At 51.2% G+C, this 17081-nt stretch overlaps 2 protein-coding genes across 2 annotated transcripts; one reads left to right on the top strand and one right to left on the bottom strand.

Moving 5' to 3' along the window:
- The first annotated feature begins 6099 nt into the window (after positions 1-6099).
- On the top strand, positions 6100-9204 carry LOC138355773 (uncharacterized). The gene is made up of 2 exons (XM_069311270.1): positions 6100-6176; positions 8529-9204. Exons 1-2 carry the CDS (start codon positions 6100-6102, stop codon positions 9202-9204), a joined length of 753 nt encoding a protein of 250 aa, XP_069167371.1.
- A 1338-nt stretch (positions 9205-10542) lies between these two features.
- LOC138355771 (uncharacterized) lies at positions 10543-16543 on the bottom strand. The gene is made up of 3 exons (XM_069311262.1): positions 16539-16543; positions 12418-15626; positions 10543-11042 (listed from the first exon to the last, which is right to left on the bottom strand). The coding sequence occupies exons 1-3, from the start codon at positions 16541-16543 to the stop codon at positions 10543-10545; spliced, it is 3714 nt and encodes a 1237-aa protein (XP_069167363.1).
- Between the last annotated feature and the right edge of the window lie 538 nt (positions 16544-17081).

Genomic DNA, 17081 nt, shown 5'->3' with positions numbered 1-17081 from the left:
GTGTCAGGTGTCGTGGCCGATATCCGACTCGACCCGGCGGCATCCACACACACACACGGCTCCCCTTACACACACACACACACACACACACACACACACACACACACACACACACACACACACACACACACACACACACACACACACACACACACACACACCAGGAACCTGTACACCTGTTGATTGACGGTTGAGAGGCGGGACCGAAGAGCCAGAGCTCAACCCCCCGCAAGCACAATTATGTGAGTATACACATACAGTACAGAATACTGTACTGTGTGTACTGTACAGTTGATACAGTACCGCACATTAGACTGCTATTCAAACTTGTGAGCGGAAAGGTCCTAGCATGGGTAAGGAACTACCTAACAGGAAGGAGCCAGAGAGTTACGGTAAGGGGCGAGAAGCCGGACTGGCGAACAGTAACGAGTGGAGTACCTCACGAATCGGTGCTGGGACCAATTCTATTTCTAATATACGTTAATGACATGTTTACAGGAGTAGAGTCCTACATGTCGATGTTCGCGGATGACACAAAGTTGATGAGAAGAGTTGTGACAGATGAGAATTGTAGGATCCTCCAAGAGGACTTGAACAGGTTGTAGAGATGATCAGAGAAATGGCTACTGGAGTTCAACACGAGCAAATGTAAAGTTATGGTAATGGGATTAGGTGACAGGAGACCAAAGGGACAGTACACAATGAAGAGGAACTGCCTACCTGTGACGACGCGAGAAAGAGACCTGGGAATGGACGTAACACCTAATCTATCTCCTGAGGCACATGTAAATAGGATAACGACAGCAGCGTACTCTACACTGGCGAAAGTTAGAACATCATTCAGAAACCTAAGTAAGGAGACATTTAGGGCGCTTTACACTACCTACGTGAGACCAGTCCTAGAGTATGCCGCGCCATCATGGAGTCCCCACCTGAAGAAACACATAAGGAAACTGGAAAGGCTTTCACACACACACACACACACACACACACACACACACACACACACACACACACACACACACACACACACACACACACACACACACACACACAGAGGTGTGTGTGTGTGTGTGTGTGTGTGTGTGTGTGTGTGTGTGTGTGTGTGTGTGTGTGTGTGTGAGTGAAAGCCTTTCCAGTAGGACTATGTAGGATCGAACACAGAGGTTCGATCAGGAAGATCCTGTGTATCGAATTTACTCAGTTTCTATGATCGGGCCACAGAGATATTACAGGAAAGAGATGGCTGGGTTGACTGCATCTATCTGGACCTAAAAAAGGCTTTCGACAGAGTTCCACATAAGAGGTTGTTCTGGAAACTGGAAAATATTGGAGGGGTGACAGGTAAGCTTCTATCATGGATGAAAAATTTTCTGACTGATAGAAAAATGAGGGCAGTAATCAGAGGCAATGTATCGGAATGGAGAAATGTCACAAGTGGAGTACCACAGGGTTCAGTTCTTGCACCAGTGATGTTTATTGTGTACATAAATGATCTACCAGTTGGTATACAGAATTATATGAACATGTTTGCTGATGATGCTAAGATAATAGGAAGGATAAGAAATTTAGATGATTGTCATGCCCTTCAAGAAGACCTGGACAAAATAAGTATATGGAGCACCACTTGGCAAATGGAATTTAATGTTAATAAATGTCATGTTATGGAATTTGGAATAGGAGAACATAGACCCCACACAACCTATATATTATGTGAGAAATCTTTAAAGAATTCTGATAAAGAAAGAGATCTAGGAGTGGTTCTAGATAGAAAACTATCACCTGAGGACCACATTAAGAATATTGTGCAAGGAGCCTATGCAATGCTTTCTAACTTCAGAATTGCATTTAAATACATGGATGGCGATATACTAAAGAAATTGTTCATGACTTTTGTTAGGCCAAAGCTAGAATATGCAGCTGTTGTGTGGTGCCCATATCTTAAGAAGCACATCAACAAACTGGAAAAGGTGCAAAAACATGCTACTAAGTGGCTCCCAGAACTGAAGGGCAAGAGCTACGAGGAGAGGTTAGAAGCATTAAATATGCCAAAACTAGAAGACAGAAGAAAAAGAGGTGATATGATCACTACGTACAAAATAGTAACAGGAATTGATAAAATCGACAGGGAAGACTTCCTGAGACCTGGAACTTCAAGAACAAGAGGCCATAGATTTAAACTAGCTAAACACAGATGCCGAAGAAATATAAGAAAATTCACCTTCGCAAATAGAGTGGTAGACGGTTGGAACAAGTTAAGTGAGAAGGTGGTGGAGGCCAAGACCGTCAGTAGTTTCAAAGCGTTATATGACAAAGAGTGCTGGGAAGACGGGACACCACGAGCGTAGCTCTCATCCTGTAACTACACTTAGGTAATTACACTTAGGTAATTACAGAGGTTTGCCACCAGACTAGTTCCCGAGCTGAGAGGTATGAGCTACGAGGAGAGACTACGGGAATTAAACCTCACTTCGTTGGAAGACAGAAGAGTTAGGGGGGGACATGATCACCACATTCAACATTCTCAAGGGAATCGATAGGGTAGATAAAAACAGGCAGTTTAACACAAGGGGCACACGCACTAGGGGACACAGGTGGAAACTGAGTGCCCAAATGAGCCACAGAGATATTAGAAAGAACTTTTTTAGTGTCAGAGTGGTTGACAAATGGAATGCATTAGGAAGTGATGTGGTGGAGGCTGACTCCATACACAGTTTCAAGTGTAGATATGATAGACCCCAATAGGCTCAGGAACCTGTACACCTGTTGATTGACGTTTGAGAGGCGGGACCAAAGAGCCAGAGGTTAACCCCCGCAAGCACAATTAGGTGAGTACATAGGCCAAGAAGGTAGTGTTAACTTACTGCAGCTGATGATAGTTTTACTCCTGGATCAGCGCGTTCTCTCCAGCCTTCCCAACCTCAAGAAATTGGACCACCCACAGCTGGTGGCCCAAGATGAGACGCCCCACTCCCACAGCTGGTGGCCCAAGATGAGACGCCCCACTCACACAGCTGGTGGCCCAAGATGAGACGCCCCACTCACACAGCTGGTGGCCCAAGATGAGACGCCCCACTCCCACAGCTGGTGGTCCAAGATGAGACGCCCCACTCCCACAGCTGGTGGTCCAAGATGAGACGCCCCACTCCCACAGCTGGTGGCCCAAGATGAGACGCCCCACTCCCACAGCTGGTGGCCCAAGATGAGACGCCCCACTCCCACAGCTGGTGGTCCAAGATGAGACGCCCCCACTCCCACAGCTGGTGGCCCAAGATGAGACGCCCCACTCCCACAGCTGGTGGTCCAAGATGAGACGCCCCCACTCCCACAGCTGGTGGCCCAAGATGAGACGCCCCCACTCCCACAGCTGGTGGTCCAAGATGAGACGCCCCACTCCCACAGCTGGTGGTCCAAGATGAGACGCCCCACTCCCACAGCTGGTGGTCCAAGATGAGACGCCCCACTCCCACAGCTGGTGGTCCAAGATGAGACGCCCCACTCCCACAGCTGGTGGTCCAAGATGAGACGCCCCACTCCCACAGCTGGTGGTCCAAGATGAGACGCCCCACTCCCACAGCTGGTGGCCCAAGATGAGACGCCCCACTCCCACAGCTGGTGGTCCAAGATGAGACGCCCCACTCCCACAGCTGGTGGCCCAAGATGAGACGCCCCACTCCCACAGCTGGTGGTCCAAGATGAGACGCCCCACTCCGACAGCTGGTGGCCCAAGATGAGACGCCCCACTCCCACAGCTGGTGGTCCAAGATGAGACGCCCCACTCCCACAGCTGGTGGCCCAAGATGAGACGCCCCACTCCCACAGCTGGTGGCCCAAGATGAGACGCCCCACTCCCACAGCTGGTGGCCCAAGATGAGACGCCCCACTCCCACAGCTGGTGGCCCAAGATGAGATGCCCCACTCCCACAGCTGGTGGCCCAAGATGAGACGCCCCACTCCCATAGCTGGTGGTCCAAGATGAGACGCCCCACTCCCATAGCTGGTGGTCCAAGATGAGACGCCCCGCTCCCACAGCTGGTGGCCCAAGATGAGACGCCCCACTCCCATAGCTGGTGGCCCAAGATGAGACGCCCCGCTCCCACAGCTGGTGGCCCAAGATGAGACGCCCCACTCCCACAGCTGGTGGCCCAAGATGAGACGGCCCACTCCCACAGCTGGTGGCCCAAGATGAGACGCCCCGCTCCCACAGCTGGTGGCCCAAGATGAGACGTCCCGCTCCCACAGCTGGTGGCCCAAGATGAGACGTCCCACTCCCATAGCTGGTGGTCCAAGATGAGACGCCCCGCTCCCACAGCTGGTGGCCCAAGATGAGACGCCCCACTCCCATAGCTGGTGGCCCAAGATGAGACGCCCCGCTCCCACAGCTGGTGGCCCAAGATGAGACGCCCCACTCCCACAGCTGGTGGCCCAAGATGAGACGCCCCACTCCCACAGCTGGTGGCCCAAGATGAGACGCCCCGCTCCCACAGCTGGTGGCCCAAGATGAGACGTCCCGCTCCCACAGCTGGTGGCCCAAGATGAGACGTCCCACTCCCATAGCTGGTGGTCCAAGATGAGACGCCCCGCTCCCACAGCTGGTGGCCCAAGATGAGACGCCCCACTCCCATAGCTGGTGGCCCAAGATGAGACGCCCCGCTCCCACAGCTGGTGGCCCAAGATGAGACGCCCCACTCCCACAGCTGGTGGTCCAATTAAGCGCCTCATCTACATGAAAACCTCGGTTCCCACAATTCTTAATTCCTAAATGAAATACTGATCAGAACCCTCCCCCCCCCCCTTTCCCTCCTTATAAAATAATAATAATAATAATAATAATAATAATAATAATAATAACAATAATGGCCGTTAAACAACAAGAAACAATAACAAAGATCGCCAAACAACATCAAAACATGTGGAGAAGTCCTCTGTGTGTGTGTGTACTCAGTTGTACTCACCTAGTTGTGCTTGCCGGGGATGAGCTCTGGCTCTTTGGTCCCGCCTCTCAATCGTCAATCAACAGGTGTACAGGTTCCTGAGCATACTGGGCTCTATCATACCTACACTTGAAACTGTGTATGGAGTCAGCCTCCACCACATCACTGCCTAATGCATTCCAAGCACTAGGTGTTTGGAATGGAATACATTCCAAACACATGTGCTGACATACATGTGATGAACCTCACACACACTCGCAGCTCCCTGACAAGCATGGACTTTTATCACACAGTGTCAGCGATTTGCCATTTCTAAACTTTTCCCTTCGCTTGTGCCTCTTCGTCCTCTTTAATCCACCACAAAAAACTGCCCTAACCTAACCAGTCAGGGGCCACATTTACGAAGCAGTTACGCAAGCACTTACGAACCTGTACATCTTTTCTCAATCTTTGGCGGCTTTGTTTACAATTATTAAACAGTTAATGAACTCCGAAGCACCAGGAAGCTGTTTTATAACAATAACAACAGTTGATTGGGAAGTTTTCATGCTAGTAAACTGTTCAATAAATGTAACCAAAGCCGTCAAACATTGAAGAAAGAGGTGCAGGTTCATAAGTACTTGCGTAACTGCTTCGTGAATCTGGCCGCAGAAAACCCACAAACAGAAAACGAGACTTTTATGTTAATATCCAGCTACCATTTACTAGTACATCAGTTTTTGGCCGTGTGGGATTTATAAGATAAAATGTGACGTAGTGTTCAAGTGGAGGGGGTTGGGTAGGTGCCAGTGGCGCCTCATAATGTGTGGCACCAAGGCCTCGTCTCTCACAGGTCTCAGGTTAATGGGAATTTTCAGAGTGTCTTAGGAAGTGTCTTGAGTGGGTGACCATTGCAGGCTACAATTGACAACCATTCCTGCCCCGAACGCTTCATACCAAGAGGTTTACCTCAAGGGGGGGAGGGGGGGAGGGGGTGTTGCACTTCTCTGCAACACTTGTGTCGAGAGCACTCTCTCTCAAGTCAATACTTCCTGTACAGGTTATTACACACTCAAGTGGGCACGGGACATTACATCATATTAACATCATCATATTGTTCATCATATTAACACAACCTTTTAAACTATACTGAAGATGAAGTTAAGGTTGCTCACGAAAAAGTCAAATGACGGCTGTGAACAGCCCGTCTTCTCGACACATTGATCGATTATTGCATCTTATGTTTGCTGGGCCAGTGGTTGGGTTAGTTTTAGGGCTGGGCCAGTGGTTGGGTTAGTTTTAGGGCTGGGCCAGTGGTTGGGTTAGTTTTAGGGCTGGGCCAGTGGTTGGGTTAGTTTTAGGGCTGGGCCAGTGGTTGGGTTAGTTTTAGGGCTGGGCCAGTGGTTGGGTTAGTTTTAGGGCTGGGCCAGTGGTTGGGTTAGTTTTAGGGCTGGGCCAGTGGTTGGGTTAGTTTTAGGGCTGGGCCAGTGGTTGGGTTAGTTTTAGGGCTGGGCCAGTGGTTGGGTTAGTTTTAGGGCTGGGCCAGTGGTTGGGTTAGTTTTAGGGCTGGGCCAGTGGTTGGGTTAGTTTTAGGGCTGGGCCAGTGGTTGGGTTAGTTTTAGGGCTGGGCCAGTGGTTGGGTTAGTTTTAGGCCTGGGCCAGTGGTTGGGTTAGTTTTAGGGCTGGGCCAGTGGTTGGGTTAGTTTTAGGGCTGGGCCAGTGGTTGGGTTAGTTTTAGGGCTGGGCCAGTGGTTGGGTTAGTTTTAGGGCTGGGCCAGTGGTTGGGTTAGTTTTAGAGCTGGGCCAGTGGTTGGGTTAGTTTTCGGGCTGGGCCAGTGGTTGGGTTAGTTTTAGGGCTGGGCCAGTGGTTGGGTTAGTTTTAGGGCTGGGCCAGTGGTTGGGTTAGTTTTAGGGCTGGGCCAGTGGTTGGGTTAGTTTTCGGGCTGGGCCAGTGGTTGGGTTAGTTTTAGGGCTGGGCCAGTGGTTGGGTTAGTTTTAGGGCTGGGCCAGTGGTTGGGTTAGTTTTAGGGCTGGGCCAGTGGTTGGGTTAGTTTTCGGGCTGGGCCAGTGGTTGGGTTAGTTTTAGGGCTGGGCCAGTGGTTGGGTTAGTTTTCGAGCTGGGCCAGTGGTTGGGTTAGTTTTAGGGCTGGGCCAGTGGTTGGGTTAGTTTTAGAGCTGGGCCAGTGGTTGGGTTAGTTTTAGAGCTGGGCCAGTGGTTGGGTTAGGGCCAGTGGTTGGGTTAGTTTTAGGGCTGGGCCAGTGGTTGGGTTAGGGTTGTGGTAGGGCTGGATCAGGGTTAAGGCTGGGGCTCTACAGTAGTTCCTTTATAATGTAACACATTGGACGTAATTTCCTAGTTAACTCCCCCGGGTCGACGGGTGCCCGCGTCTGCTTGTTCCAGTCTCTCCCTCACCATCCCTCACTCTCTCCCTCACCATCCCTCACTCTCTCCCTCACCATCCCTCACTCTCTCCCTCACCATCCCTCACTCTCTCCCTCACCATCCCTCACTCTCTCCCTCACCATCCCTCACTCTCTCCCTCACCATCCCTCACTCTCTCCCTCACCATCCCTCACTCTCTCCCTCACCATCCCTCACTCTCTCCCTCACCATCCCTCACTCCCTCACCATCCCTCACTCTCTCCCTCACCATCCCTCACTCTCTCCCTCACCATCCCTCACTCTCTCCCTCACCATCCCTCACTCTCTCCCTCACCATCCCTCACTCTCTCCCTCACCATCCCTCACTCTCTCCCTCACCATCCCTCACTCTCTCCCTCACCATCCCTCACTCTCTCCCTCACTCTCTCCCTCACCATCCCTCACTCTCTCCCTCACCATCCCTCACTCTCTCACTTTCCCCCACACTTTCTTCCCTTCTCATTACATTTTGTGCTTTTCTGAAGGTCCTTTTCCCTCCCTTACCTTCGTCTATTCCTTCCCTTCGTCTCTTTCTCATCATCCCCTTCTCTTTACCTCTGCCAGGCAGTTACTGCCTTCTCAACTCTTCCTTCCTCTTCCACATTCCCCTCGTATCTCTAATCTTTCCCTCTCCCTCCCGCCGTCCCCTCCTGGATGAGATAGCGCCTCTCCTGCCGTTTTTTTATCTAAGTGTTCGCTTATCATTATGTATCCTCTTCTGTCTTGACCTTCCCGGCTGTTCTTCTTATCCCCCTTCCTCCGTCACCTCCTGTACGCCTCCCTTCCTTACTCCTCGCTCTCTTACATCCTATTCCTCCCCTTTCCCCGCTCCCATCCCTGGCGCAGGTACCCCATAAGAGAGGCAGTCAACTAGTGTAAAGATCTTACATAAACCAACAGAGTAATCCGCTTGCCTGAACTACTCTGAACAAGGGGGAAGAGGAGGGGATGGGATGGGTGGGAAGAGGAGGGGGAGGTAGGGGAGGGGAAAGTGTAGAAAGGAGGGGAGGAGCGAGGGAGGGAGAGAAGGTGAGAGGTAAGGTAAGAGGGAGATGATAGGTAGAGAAGGCCTGCCTCAAGGTACCCCCAACGGACCAAAACAAGCGCCAGGGCTTCACACGCTTAATGGTGGATAATCTTTTCCCTTGACCATATTACTATGTGCTCTCCCGGGCTCTCCCGGACTCTCCCAGGCTCTCCCGGGCTCTCCCAGGCTCTCCCGGGCTCTCCCGGGCTCTCCCGGGCTCTCCCAGTCTCTCCCAGGCTCTCCCAGGCTCTCCCGGGCTCTCCCGGGCTCTCTCAGACTCTCCCAGGCTCTCCCAGGCTCTCCCGGGCTCTCCCGGGCTCTCCCGGACTCTCCCGGGCTCTCCCGGGCTCTCCCGGGCTCTCCCAGGCTCTCCCAGACTCTCCCAGACTCTCCCAGGCTCTCCCAGACTCTCCCAGACTCTCCCTACCTCTCCTAGGCTCTCCCAGGCTCTCCCAGGCTCTCCCTACCTCTCCCAGGCTCTCCCAGACTCTCCCAGACTCTCCCAGGCTCTCCCAGGCTCTCCCAGGCTCTCGCAGGCTCTCGCAGGCTGTCGCTGGCTCTCCCAGACTCTCGCAGGCTCTCCCAGACTCTCCCAGACTCTCCCAGACTCTCCCAGGCTCTCCCAGGCTCTGCCAGACTCTCGCAGGCTCTCCCAGGCTCTCCCAGACTCTCCCAGGCTCTCCCAGGCTCTCTCCCCGCCCCTCCTTCCGCCTGTGTTTGGTCTTAGTGAGTGTATGATACAAGAGGAGTCTCGCGGCCACAAGCGGACACAACTAATATTCACCCCTAGAACACTATCTGCTAAACGTTTTACCTCCAGGTCCCTGCGGGTGCACAGTTAAGGATGCCCAATAGACTTGCACGGTGCCCAATCGTCTTTCCCTGCTCAGGATTCGAACCTAATCTAAGAAGTGTGTGCGATCGCTCTCTCCTTTTCTTTAACATTACAAGAGGAGACTCCTCCTGACTCCTGAAACACGATCAGCCAATCTGTTCCAAATTGCCTGAATTTCAGTGTTCAAATTGTTGCTGGTTGAACAGAGGCGAACTGTTATGTATTAGTTCCCAGTCAATCCTCCCCGAGTTTTGTCGCGGCGCGAATGAGTGTCATGGATGTGAGGTGTTTGTGTGCGTGTGTGTGTGCGTGCGTGCGTGCGTGCGTGCGTACGTGCGTGCGTGCGCCCGCGTGTGCCCGCGCTGTGTCGGTCTTAATTACCAGGCCAAGTACTGACCTTCTCCAGGATATGCCGCCCACAACAGTTGTCTAGCTCCCAGGTGCAGGTAAAGATAAATAAGCCAGGTAAATATATAAAGACATCCTGTAAAAGGAAACGCTATCAACAAATTATTTTTTGCCGGGCCGGGACCTGCGTGTGCATATCAAAGTCGTTCACTGGTTGGTTGAGTGTTCAATAAACCCCTGAACTATATGTTCAACAGATTTCTCACCCTGTCCATGGAGGACAGGAGAAAATGTATATATGCTGGTTAGCATTGTAAATGTCTGGCCACGTCTGTGGTAGGACATATTAATAATAAAAAAAAAAACTGCTGGACCACGAGGCGTTGTCTGTCTGTCTCTCTTTAACTTCCTCGTCGATGTCCATTTATTTCATCTCGTCAGTATTTCCACCTCTTCTGTCCCTAGTCCTATTCCCTTTACCTTTTTTTTTTATTCCCCATCCTCGACACCTTATCTCCCCATGCTGTACACCCTCTGCCCATGTTGTACACCCTCTGCCCATGCTGTACACCCTCTGCCCATGTTGTACACCCTCTGCCCATGCTGTACACCCTCTGCCCATGTTGTACACCTTCTGCCCATGCTGTACACCCTCTGCCCATGTTGTACACCCTCTGCCCATGCTGTACACCCTCTGCCCATGTTGTACACCCTCTGCCCATGCTGTACACCCTCTGCCCATGTTGTACACCCTCTGCCCATGCTGTACACCCTCTGCCCATAATGTACACCCTCTCCCCATAATGTACACCCTCTCCCCATGCTGTACACCATCATACTCACCTTTCTTCCACCCTTGTGTCCCCAGCTCCTTCTTTTATCACGTGTTGCTTCTTCTCATTTGTCCACTTATCCCCATTATCTCTGCTGCTCCCTTTTATCACCAAGTCCCTTCATCCCTTTCCATGAGCTTCATCCTATTTCATTTCCCCTCATCCTATCCCATTTCCAATTTCCTGTTTACTGTTCTTTTCCTTTCTTCTGTACTTTTCTTTTTCCTGTTTAACGTTTCAGATTGCGCTTCAATTTGTATCACCCAGTTCTCGGTGTATATATGTGCTGTTGTCTTGTTGCTTGTCTCTGCTGGTCTGCTCTGCTGGCCTGCTCTCCTGGTCTGCTCTGCTGGGCTGCTCTGCTGGGCTGCTCTGCTGGGCTGCTCTGCTGGCCTGTTCTCCTGGTCTGCTCTGCTGGCCTGCTCTGCTGGTCTGCTCTGCTGGTCTGCTCTGCTGTGCTGCTCTGCTGGGCTGCTCTGCTGGGCTGCTCTGCTGGGCTGCTCTGCTGGGCTGCTCTGCTGGGCTGCTCTGCTGGGCTGCTCTGCTGGGCTGCTCTGCTGGTCTGCTCTGCTGGTCTGCTCTGCTGGGCTGCTCTGCTGGGCTGCTCTGCTGGGCTGCTCTGCTGGGCTGCTCTGCTGTTGGTGGCACGTGAGGCTCTCAGGTACTGAGTTTGTTTAGTTGTCTAATGAAGTGTAACATTTGGGGGGGTTAGTCTGATTATTTCCCCTTGAAGAACACTAAGCTGAAAACTGCTGGCAAAACTCCCCAAGGAACTCACCTAACAAAAGCTGCGTGTATTTCGTCGACAGGGTGAGTTGCCCATTTGATGGGTTAGGTATTCAAGGTATTGTGAGGATTCGGGTGGTTTTCGGTGAGGTAGCCTGAGGGTTACCTTGAGGTGATTTCGGGGCTCAGCGACCCCGCGGCCCGGTCGTCGACCAGGTCTCCTCAAGGGTGGTTTGAGGTTAACGACCCTCTTGAGTCCTTGAGTGAGGGGTGGGTCAGTGTGGTTGGCACTTTGAAATATGGGACACTGATCAGGTGTAACACTCTGGAGACCTCATTCAATTTGCAGTGTGTGTACAAAGGCCATTACGTTATCAAGGTTTCTAGCCAGGTGAGAGACAGTGTGTTCCAGAAATCTGGCCCCTCTGTGGGACCAGGACATAGGCCTACCCTGCTGTGGCCTCTTCAAGTTGACTGGCGACAAATTGCATAGGCAGCCTCTGGGTATCTGCCATCCAATGTGGAGAATGAGGTAGTTCCCCTCTTACAGAACAGACATTCGTGGTAAGACCATGCCCAGTGGTCAGTGTCCTTTTGTCCAGTGCCCCGGTCAACAGGCAGGGCCAGCCTTGGTCTTCCATGGGTAAGGTGGGCCCAGCTTTGTTCTGCTTCGTGATAGGATTCCAGTGTGGTGCCAAAGGGTGGGAGTTCAGAGAGAGTAAGTCAGATAGTAGAATTAGTATGAATTTGGGCTCGAACAAGGAAGGGAGCAGTTTCGTTGGACGGGGGACAGGTCTGCCAATAGACCTGGGATACAGCAGGTTCATGGAAAATATCTGTAACTGTTTCACAACATTTTAAACATTGTCATTCCCGTTGTCTGGGAGGACATTTTCTAATTAGGATATAATGTCTATAAATAAACGACTGTTAATTTACATCTTTGAGTGTCAGTGAAAAATCCTCCCCCCACCCCCCCATTGTTTAGTCCTATGATGGGCCAGTCAGCTACAGCCCACGAACATTCATTAGGATTATTAATGAATGTCCAAGAAATATTTAATTATTTCCTGCAAATAATATTGAATTGATCATGTTACAAATTGATCAAATTACATGGGTTATCACTAAGTCTTAAATACCACGGTACCGAACATTCACTCAGTTCCTGCTGTTTTCATTATCTTTACTCTGTGAGTCACTGAGGCAATTATCAATTAATATTACAGTAATTAATTAAAATTAACTCTTTGACAAGTTTAATTAAACGGAGGTGTTTTTAGCTCTTGATGTCTATCATTAGCAGTTGTGACAGTGGCAGAGGTTGTCCTCAGCACTACTGTGGCAGAGGTTGTCCTCAGCACTACTGTGGTAGAGGTTGTCCTCAGCACTACTGTGGCTGAGGTTGTCCTCAGCACTACTGTGGTAGAGGTTGTCCTCAGCACTACAGTGGCAGAGGTTGTCCTCAGCACTACTGTGGCAGAGGTTGTCCTCAGCACTACAGTGGCAGAGGTTGTCCTCAGCACTACTGTGGCAGAGGTTGTCCTCAGCACTACAGTGGCAGAGGTTGTCCTCAGCACTACTGTGGCAGAGGTTGTCCTCAGCACTACAGTGGTAGAGGTTGTCCTCAGCACTACTGTGGCAGAGGTTGTCCTCAGCACTACTGTGGTAGAGGTTGTCCTCAGCACTACTGTGGCAGAGGTTGTCCTCAGCACTACAGTGGTAGAGGTTGTCCTCAGCACTACAGTGGCAGAGGTTGTCCTCAGCACTACTGTGGCAGAGGTTGTCCTCAGCACTACTGTGGCAAAGGTTGTCCTCAGCACTACAGTGGTAGAGGTTGTCCTCAGCACTACAGTGGTAGAGGTTGTCCTCAGCACTACTGTGGCAGAGGTTGTCCTCAGCACTACAGTGGCAGAGGTTGTCCTCAGCACTACTGTGGCAGAGGTTGTCCTCAGCACTACAGTGGTAGAGGTTGTCCTCAGCACTACTGTGGCAGAGGTTGTCCTCAGCACTACAGTGGTAGAGGTTGTCCTCAGCACTACAGTGGTAGAGGTTGTCCTCAGCACTACAGTGGCAGAGGTTGTCCTCAGCACTACAGTGGCAGAGGTTGTCCTCAGCACTACTGTGGCAGAGGTTGTCCTCAGCACTACAGTGGCAGAGGTTGTCCTCAGCACTACTGTGGCAGAGGTTGTCCTCAGCACTACAGTGGTAGAGGTTGTCCTCAGCACTACTGTGGCAGAGGTTGTCCTCAGCACTACTGTGGTAGAGGTTGTCCTCAGCACTACTGTGGCAGAGGTTGTCCTCAGCTCTACAGTGGTAGAGGTTGTCCTCAGCACTACAGTGGCAGAGGTTGTCCTCAGCACTACTGTGGCAGAGGTTGTCCTCAGCACTACTGTGGCAGAGGTTGTCCTCAGCACTACAGTGGTAGAGGTTGTCCTCAGCACTACAGTGGTAGAGGTTGTCCTCAGCACTACTGTGGCAGAGGTTGTCCTCAGCACTACAGTGGCAGAGGTTGTCCTCAGCACTACTGTGGCAGAGGTTGTCCTCAGCACTACAGTGGTAGAGGTTGTCCTCAGCACTACTGTGGCAGAGGTTGTCCTCAGCACTACTGTGGTAGAGGTTGTCCTCAGCACTACAGTGGTAGAGGTTGTCCTCAGCACTACTGTGGCAGAGGTTGTCCTCAGCACTACAGTGGCAGAGGTTGTCCTCAGCACTACAGTGGCAGAGGTTGTCCTCAGCACTACAGTGGCAGAGGTTGTCCTCAGCACTACTGTGGCAGAGGTTGTCCTCAGCACTACAGTGGCAGAGGTTGTCCTCAGCACTACAGTGGCAGAGGTTGTCCTCAGCACTACAGTGGTAGAGGTTGTCCTCAGCACTACAGTGGCAGAGGTTGTCCTCAGCACTACAGTGGTAGAGGTTGTCCTCAGCACTACAGTGGTAGACGTTGTCCTCAGCACTACAGTGGCAGAGGTTGTCCTCAGCACTACAGTGGCAGAGGTTGTCCTCAGCACTACAGTGGCAGAGGTTGTCCTCAGCACTACAGTGGTAGAGGTTGTCCTCAGCACTACAGTGGTAGAGGTTGTCCTCAGCACTACAGTGGCAGAGGTTGTCCTCAGCACTACAGTGGTAGAGGTTGTCCTCAGCACTACTGTGGTAGAGGTTGTCCTCAGCACTACAGTGGCAGAGGTTGTCCTCAGCACTACAGTGGTAGAGGTTGTCCTCAGCACTACAGTGGTAGAGGTTGTCCTCAGCACTACAGTGGTAGAGGTTGTCCTCAGCACTACAGTGGTAGAGGTTGTCCTCAGCACTACAGTGGCAGAGGTTGTCCTCAGCACTACAGTGGTAGAGGTTGTCCTCAGCACTACTGTGGTAGAGGTTGTCCTCAGCACTACAGTGGTAGAGGTTGTCCTCAGCACTACAGTGGCAGAGGTTGTCCTCAGCACTACAGTGGCAGAGGTTGTCCTCAGCACTACAGTGGCAGAGGTTGTCCTCAGCACTACAGTGGTAGAGGTTGTCCTCAGCACTACTGTGGTAGAGGTTGTCCTCAGCACTACAGTGGTAGAGGTTGTCCTCAGCACTACAGTGGTAGAGGTTGTCCTCAGCACTACAGTGGTAGAGGTTGTCCTCAGCACTACTGTGGCAGAGGTTGTCCTCAGCACTACTGTGGCAGAGGTTGTCCTCAGCACTACTGTGGTAGAGGTTGTCCTCAGCACTACAGTGGCAGAGGTTGTCCTCAGCACTACAGTGGCAGAGGTTGTCCTCAGCACTACTGTGGCAGAGGATGTCCTCAGCACTACAGTGGCAGAGGTTGTCCTCAGCACTACAGTGGTAGAGGTTGTCCTCAGCACTACAGTGGCAGAGGTTGTCCTCAGCACTACAGTGGCAGAGGTTGTCCTCAGCACTACAGTGGTAGAGGTTGTCCTCAGCACTACTGTGGTAGAGGTTGTCCTCAGCACTACAGTGGCAGAGGTTGCCCTCAGCACTACAGTGGTAGAGGTTGTCCTCAGCACTACAGTGGTAGAGGTTGTCCTCAGCACTACAGTGGTAGAGGTTGTCCTCAGCACTACAGTGGTAGAGGTTGTCCTCAGCACTACAGTGGCAGAGGTTGTCCTCAGCACTACAGTGGTAGAGGTTGTCCTCAGCACTACTGTGGTAGAGGTTGTCCTCAGCACTACAGTGGTAGAGGTTGTCCTCAGCACTACAGTGGTAGAGGTTGTCCTCAGCACTACAGTGGTAGAGGTTGTCCTCAGCACTACAGTGGTAGAGGTTGTCCTCAGCACTACAGTGGTAGAGGTTGTCCTCAGCACTACAGTGGCAGAGGTTGTCCTCAGCACTACAGTGGTAGAGGTTGTCCTCAGCACTACAGTGGCAGAGGTTGTCCTCAGCACTACAGTGGCAGAGGTTGTCCTCAGCACTACAGTGGCAGAGGTTGTCCTCAGCACTACAGTGGTAGACGTTGTCCTCAGCACTACAGTGGCAGATGTTGTCCTCAGCACTACAGTGGCAGAGGTTGTCCTCAGCACTACAGTGGTAGCAGCGGTGGTGTTACTGTGTTACAATGTATTGATGATGTGTAGTGCAGAGTGGGGCCACATGTTTCTTTTGGAAGCTGTTGTGTCCCATGTTGGTGCTCCAGTGATTATATCTTTAAGTGAAATGCGTCTTGGTCTGGTCAGTATTTTGGTCAGCACGCATGCATCGAGCCTTTTTATCCTTACTTCAACCGATGTTTGTTTGGCTTCCAATCTTAATAATGTGGTCCATCTTTGAGCTATGGTTGTGACTTGCATTTCATTGTTTTGAATAAGCTAAACCTTTACCCACCGACCAGAAGAAAGAGCGAGAAGGCACTCGTTGTGTGACCAACTAGAGAAGGCCGGCATGTATGTAAAACATTTCTAAAACTTTGTGTCCTTCTCCTAGCCATAACCCTGTGATTGTTCCAGATTTTGTTGTTTTCATTCGGATAACGAATCTGCTTCTTTGAATGTTATTTTAGAACCTATCCCCACTCCAAGGTATTGATATTGTGTAGCCCTGGGAAGATTAATAATGTGGTGAGTGCGTGTGTGTGCAACGGTCCACTACAAGGACTTACCAGCAATATAAGCCGACCCGAGAAATCAGAGGCGAAATGAACGAGTACCAACGAGCCTACAACAGTTACTACCAAACAGGCCAACTGCCTGTCCTAGCCCTACAAACACTCAGAAGGACAACCGTAGACATAACGCTGACTCATAGGAACCACATCTGGGGCACTCTAGTGAGCCATGCAAACCAATACAAAAGGGAAACTGGTAACTTCTGGCGCAAGATCAAACAGCTTTTGGGTTCGGCTAGTCCCAGCCTCACTCACCTAGTACACACATTCTTAGACGAAGATGACGAGGAACAACAAGCAAAAATAGAAGACCCACAAGTGCAGGCTGACCTCATGGGAGCAGTATGGCAAGAGACACTCACGGCATCAAACAGCAGAGCCTTCAACAACTTAAACTTCAACCGTGTCAACCAATGAACCACGGAGAACGCCGCCTCACTACTCAGCACCCCTTTGATAGATCTAACATCCCTCCAAAACGACCAACCCCTAACAAGACCCTCTGCAACTACCGCCCAATCTCCCTCTTGGACACAATAGGCAAATGCTTTGAGAAAACCATGTCCAACCGTCTCAACTACTATATGGAGTACAACAGTCTCTTCACAGAAAAACAGTTCGGCTTTCGAGCACAACGTTCAACTCAGCGCGCAATAAATATCCTCTATGATGCTGTCAGCTCAATTTGCCATCAAAAACAGGTAGCCCTGATTGCGACGAGACACATATACAAGGCCTTTGACAGCCTATGGCACGATGGCCTTGTGTACAAACTAGCAGACTTACCAGCCCAAAAACTGGACCCTCAGACTGATCAGAAATTTCCTTAAGAACAGGCAAGTTACTCCCAGCTTCAAGGCGAAATCGGCAGCA

The sequence above is a fragment of the Procambarus clarkii genome, chromosome 6 (genome assembly GCF_040958095.1).
Source record: "Procambarus clarkii isolate CNS0578487 chromosome 6, FALCON_Pclarkii_2.0, whole genome shotgun sequence".
Taxonomy (NCBI): Eukaryota; Metazoa; Arthropoda; class Malacostraca; order Decapoda; family Cambaridae; genus Procambarus; species Procambarus clarkii.
This window is presented reverse-complemented; position numbering and strand designations above follow the sequence as displayed.